The sequence below is a fragment of the Antechinus flavipes genome, chromosome 3 (assembly GCF_016432865.1).
Source record: "Antechinus flavipes isolate AdamAnt ecotype Samford, QLD, Australia chromosome 3, AdamAnt_v2, whole genome shotgun sequence".
NCBI lineage: Eukaryota > Metazoa > Chordata > Mammalia > Dasyuromorphia > Dasyuridae > Antechinus > Antechinus flavipes.
This window is the reverse complement of record NC_067400.1, coordinates 616,142,884-616,148,883: the sequence shown is the minus strand read 5'-3', so window position 1 is coordinate 616,148,883 and position 6,000 is coordinate 616,142,884. Positions and strand designations below refer to the sequence as shown.

At 37.9% G+C, this 6,000-nt stretch overlaps 1 protein-coding gene across 1 annotated transcript; it reads left to right on the top strand.

Annotated features, from left to right (window-relative positions):
• Positions 1 to 416: 416 nt before the first annotated feature.
• On the top strand, positions 417 to 3,426 carry LOC127557560 (zinc finger protein OZF-like). The gene is made up of 3 exons (XM_051990872.1): positions 417 to 453; positions 1,925 to 2,938; positions 3,107 to 3,426. The coding sequence occupies exons 1-3, from the start codon at positions 417 to 419 to the stop codon at positions 3,424 to 3,426; spliced, it is 1,371 nt and encodes a 456-aa protein (XP_051846832.1).
• Positions 3,427 to 6,000: the final 2,574 nt, after the last annotated feature.

The window sequence follows — 6,000 nt, the reverse complement described above, 5'->3', positions numbered from 1 at the left end:
GAGATTTTGGTGAGAACAGGGAAGGTAGATTTAAGAAGCATCAACATAGAGATGGCCATTAAATCCACGGGAGCTCATGAGACCTATAAGTGAAGATATATAGATAGAGAAGAAAAGAGGGCCCAGGAAAGAGTCCTAAAGGTCATCTAAGATTAGAGGGTGTGATCTTGAGGAGGATCCAGCAAAGGAGACAGAGGTCTGCTTAGATAGGTAGGAGAAAAACCAGGAGAGAGTGAAAAATATTCTTTTCCTGAAAATTGGAATATAAGCATAAATAGAGACATTGTCAACTCTTAAGGAAATTACATTTCAGTGAGGAGAGTCATCATATAAAAAGGTTGCTGAAATGTTGGAGAGGGAAGCACTGAATGGGAAGGTAGTGAAATACCCCAAGGGTGTTCCGGTATAAAGCGATCATGGCCAATATGGGTGCTTTCTCAAATGGAGGCTATGGTGGGGAACTCATCAGGTGGAAAAGGGAGTGGAATCCAAATGTTACCGTGAGAAGGCTTCAGAGACAGAAATGGAGAGGCAAGTCTTGGTTGAAGTGACCAATGCCCCCAAGCCTCCTGGATTTCTTCAGAACCAAGGAGACCTCCTTCTGATCAATAACATTATCTTCTGTATGGAAGCAAGGAAAATGATGCTAAGTAGGTCACATCATAAGTCATTGAAAGATGGTCAAACCAGGGCATTGTTGGTGGAGTTGTGAACTGATCCAGTCATTCTGGAGAGCAATTCAGAACTATGCCCAAAGGACAATAGAACTGCCCACTCTTTGATCCGCCAGTGTCACTACTGGTTCTATATCCCAAAGAGATCATAAAAGAGGGGAAAAAGGTCCATGTACCAAAAAATGTTTGTAGCAGTTCTTTTTGTGGTGGATGTCCATCAATTGGGGAATGGCTGAATAAGTTATAGTATATGAATGTAATAGAATATTATTGCTCTGTAAGAAATGACGAGCGGGCAAATTTCAGAAAATATCAGAAAGACTTGCATGAACTAGTGCTGACAGAACCAGGAGAACATTGTATACAATAACAGCAAGATTGCGTGATGATCAGCTATGAGAGATTTAGCTCTGCTCTGTAATACAGTGATCCAAGACGAATCCAAATAGACTTGGAATGGAAAATGGCAACTGCATTGAGAGAACTATGGAGACTGAATGAGAATTGAAGCATGTTATTTTCATCTTTTTTTGTTTGTTTTTTCCTTCTGGTGGTTTTTCCCTTTTTTGTTTTGTTTGGCTAATATGGAACATGTTCAAAATGACGTATAACCTATATTAGATTGTCTGCAGTTTTGAGAAGGGGGGAAGGGAAAGTAGGGAGAAAAAACATGGAACTCAAAATTTTACAAAAATGAAGGCTGAAAACTACTTTTATATGTAATAGGAAAAATAAAATAGTATTGAGGGGGAAAAATAAATAATGGCCATTAAAATTTTTTTTGAAGAAAACAAATAAGCTGTCACTTTTGTTCAAGGATTGGTTACTTTTTTTAACCCATTTCCTTAAGAAAGACCTGTATTCTTGCTCTTCTACCTATTTTTTTTTCCTGAGACTAACCCAATTGGGGTTAAGTGACTTGCCCAGCTAGGAAGTAGTAAGTGTCTGAGGCCAGATTTGAACTCAGGTCCTCCTGACTTCAGGACTGAAACTCTATCCACTGTACATTCTACTTTTTTTTTTCAAATAGGGAAAAGTCTGGAAAAATTTCTTAGACTTGAAAAAGATCATTTTTCAATATTTCTAGAGATACCAAAAAGAGATTTCAAAAAATGTTTCTCTGTTATCTTTCACTAGATACCATTTTCAGCTGCAATACTTCATCCCTAGTTTCCATTCTCAAAGCTCAGAAATTTTACTTTATATTAAACATATATCAGACATTCACACTTTTTATTACTGTTTTTCAGATTTAGAGTCCAAGATCAAGACTGAGAATGAGCCAGAGGAGGAATCATCCCATAGAGTGAAAATCGAAACATTCAGCAGTATTGATGATTACTCCTCTCTTTTTGGGAAGTGGGGCAACAGTGAAATCCAGATAAAAAGTGAGGAAATAAAGCAGGAGAATGAGGAAGTAAAACAGGAAAGCGATGAGACAGAAATTGCCAAACACCAGAAGATTCAAACTAGAGACAAAAATTATAAAAATAAGAACGAGAAGAAAGCTTCCCCTCAAAATTCAAACTCTTCTGAAGACCGGGAAATCCAGGCTATTCAGAAGGCTTATAAATGTAATTCATGTGAGTTGATCTTCCCCGACAACTTAAGACTTACTCAACATCGGAAGATCCACACTGGAAAGAGGCCTTTTAAATGTGAGCAGTGTGGGAAAGCTTTCTTTAAGATTGCAAAACTTCATCTACATCAGAAGATCCATTTTGGAGAGAAGCCTCATAAATGTAAGGAGTGTGGGAAAGCATTCACCCAAAATGCAACCCTTTTAAAACACCAGAGAATTCATACTGGAGAGAGGCCATATCAATGTAATGAGTGTGGGAAAAGCTTTGCTCAGAAGTCAACCCTGTCCAACCACCAGAGAATCCATACCGGAGAGAAGCCTTATAAGTGTGATGAATGTGGGCTAACCTTCAGTCACAGATCAACCCGTATTAAACACCAGAGGATTCATAGTGGAGAGAAGCCTTATAAATGTAATACATGTGGGAAAACCTTTATAGAGAGGTCCAACCTTACTCAACATCAGAAGATTCATACTGGAGAGAAGCCTTATAAGTGTAATACTTGTGGGAAAGCCTTCAATCAAAACTCAAGCCTTTTCAACCACCAGAAAGTTCACACCGGAGAGAAGCGTTATAAATGTGAGGAGTGTGGGAAAGCCTTTAATCAGAGCTCCACCCTTATTTCCCATCAGATGATCCATACTGGAGAAAAGCCTTATACTTGTGGTGAATGTGGGAAAGGCTTTCGTAAAAACTCGGCGCTGAATGAGCACCAGAAAACTCATGCTGAACAGAACTCTGGTAAAAATAATAAATGCGAGAAAGTCCCCAGTCAGAACTCGACACCCGATTCACCACAGATGTCTCATTCTAGAAAAAAGCCTTACAAATGTGGTGACTGTGGGAAAGCTTTTCTTAAAAACTCAATTCTGATTAAACATCAGAGAATTCATACTGGAGAGAAGCCTTATGAATGTAGTAAATGTGAAAAAGCCTTCACTCAGAGCTCAACCCTTATCAAACACCAGCGAGTCCATACAGAAGAGAAGCCTTACCAGTGCGATGAGTGTGGGAAAGCTTTCAATCAAAAATCTAACCTGGTACGCCATCAGAGGACACACACTGGGGAGAAGCCTTTTAAATGCCATGAATGTGGGAGAGCCTTTATGAGAAAGGTCCTGCTGACGGTACACAAAAGGAAGCACGATGGAGAGAATGTGGAAAAGTAAAGCATGTGGACAAGCGTCCACCGAACAGTTCAACCTTATTGTCCATCTGAGATTCCCATTGAATAGAGACCTCATCGGTATAGTGAAAGCTTCATTCTGAGCTCAGCCTTTAAAAACAGTATAGAATTCATTTTGGAGAGAAGAAAGTTTTATTAACGATAAGAAATATGGAAAAACCTTCTTGTGCTTTTATACAGAAGAGGAATCTTCTGGGAAAAAGAAACGTTTTATGGAAATGAGTTTGAGGAAGTCTCCTAGGACAGATGAAACAGAATCAGAAATGGAAGAATGCAAAATCATTTATTGCTGATTATTTACAGTGGATTATTACAATTACAATGATAGTGATCAATTACTGGACTAAGTCCTAGGTATAAAAAGAATAAGAAAAGATAGTCCAATTAGGACTGCCTCAAAGCGTCACAAGAGAGGGGATTTAATAGGTCTTGTGATAAAGGTTTGGTAATCACCTGCCAGATGTGGTCAGGAATTTTTGGTCAGGAGTTATTTGTAATGGGTATCTCTGAGTTGTCTATTTAGCTGTGAAAGTTCTTTCAAAGTTCCCTAATTTTTCCCAGAAGTGATCTCACCTTTTTAATATTAGTAGTCTATTAGCATTACAGTCGTGAAATCTGTAATTAGTTTCCAAAGAATTAACAGTGGATATTACTTAGAAGAAAAAGGAGAGGTGCGTGTTATATGGAAGCAGGTAAATGTGAGCTGAGAGTCTTGAAAGACTGGAAAGACTCTTATTTGCATTTTTTGATCAAAAATGACAAGGCATCCCCTCAGAATTGACATAATCTAGGAAATCAAATGGTTTTGTAGTTTGATAGATTAAAGGAAGAATAGAGCCTTTAAGTGGTGTTTTTAAGAGAGCATGGCCTGAAATCAGGAAGACTTATCTTCCTGAGTTCGAATGCATCCTCAGACATGTACTAGCTGTGTGATCCTGGGCAAGTCACTTAACCCCATTTATCTCGGTTTCCTCATCTGTAAATGAGATGGAGAAGGAAATGGCCAACCAATCCAGAGTCTTTACTAAGAAAATCCCAAATGGGGTTAGGAAGAGTCAAATATATTGGAAATAACTGAATAAAAATGAAGACTAAAGAGGGAATGAAGAAGGAGCACACTGGTGAGGAGGGCAAAGGGAAAGGAATAAAGATAAAAATTACCAAAATTAAAATTTTGGTGCCCAAATAGATACCTTAATGATGAAGGAGCTGGTGAGGAAGGGAAGGTCATAGTTTAACTTCATTGTTATCTGTATGGGACAAAGGAAGGACAAAACACATACAGCTGGGTACAAAAATCCATTTCACCTAAGGATGTTTTATTTTATTGTTCATAAAACTTATACTGTTTAAATCTAACAAAAGACTGTTTGCACCCAGAATGTCTCCTTGACCTTACTAACTCTCCAGGAATTTCAGAGATGTCTACAAGGAATTTTGGAGTCTCCCGGGTTTTGGAATTGGATCTCAACAACCCGGTCTTGTTTTGAGTCCATCCAAGCCTGCGTTTTTTAAATTTTGCTTTGTTTTATTTTTATTTTGCCCAAATTTTACTGAATGTTTACATTTATACATCTCTATCTCAATCTACCTTGATTTCAAGATGCAAAATTGTTTAACTGTGTACATGTGGTTTGTGTGTGGGTACCCTTATCTAAATCATATATAATGTAAACCTACCAGAGCCTGGATGACAGGGATCCATACCTTCTTTCTGTTATGTCCTCTTCCAAATGACCTAATAAATTTCTTTCTAAAACGTTTTCAGGTTTGAGGGTTTGTTCTCACAAACACTAATATAGTATTAGAAATGGGATTCACTAGTGGTCACATAAGGTCACCACCAAAGGTTCTCTAAGTACATGGAAGCTGAGTAAATCTCTGTGATTTTAGAATTGAGATGGATAAGACCTGACCAACATAGGATCACACTGCACAGAACAAGAACTGATTGAATCCTCTTGGGTTGAGGTTTGCCTCAGTCCAGACCCTGATTCTAAAAATCCATAAAATTAAGAAGCTTTGCTTGACTTAGCCCAGGGAAAGACTTGGTGGTGTTAGTATTAGCCCAGGTCACCTTAATTGACCAAATGAGTAATTCCCTTGACTTGATCACTCAAGTGCTTGACAAACAGCTTTTTGAAACTAAAAAATTGGTTAAATTAACTTGGAAGTCCTATAATAGATATTTTTTTTCTGTCTATTTTCTCAATTCTCCCTAGATATCTTGCTTTTTCAATGAAGGGAGAGAGAAGAGAGGGAGAAAATTTGGAACTCAAAATCTCAAAAAATGAATGTTTAAAATTGCTTTTCCTTGTGATTGGAAAAAATATATATACTTAAAAAGACTAAGATTTTGGGCTTTATTTTAAAAACAACATACTAAATAAGGAGATTAGGAAAAAACAAAAAAGACGAGAATTAGAGAGAAGGAAGATAAAGGCAATAGTCAGCCATAAGCCATTCCAGCTTCAGGTGCTATAGATCCTGTGCTGAACTATCCACCTGGCATTAGGTCTCTTCCCTTTGAATCGTTGAAGTTCAAAGGCCTGGACTT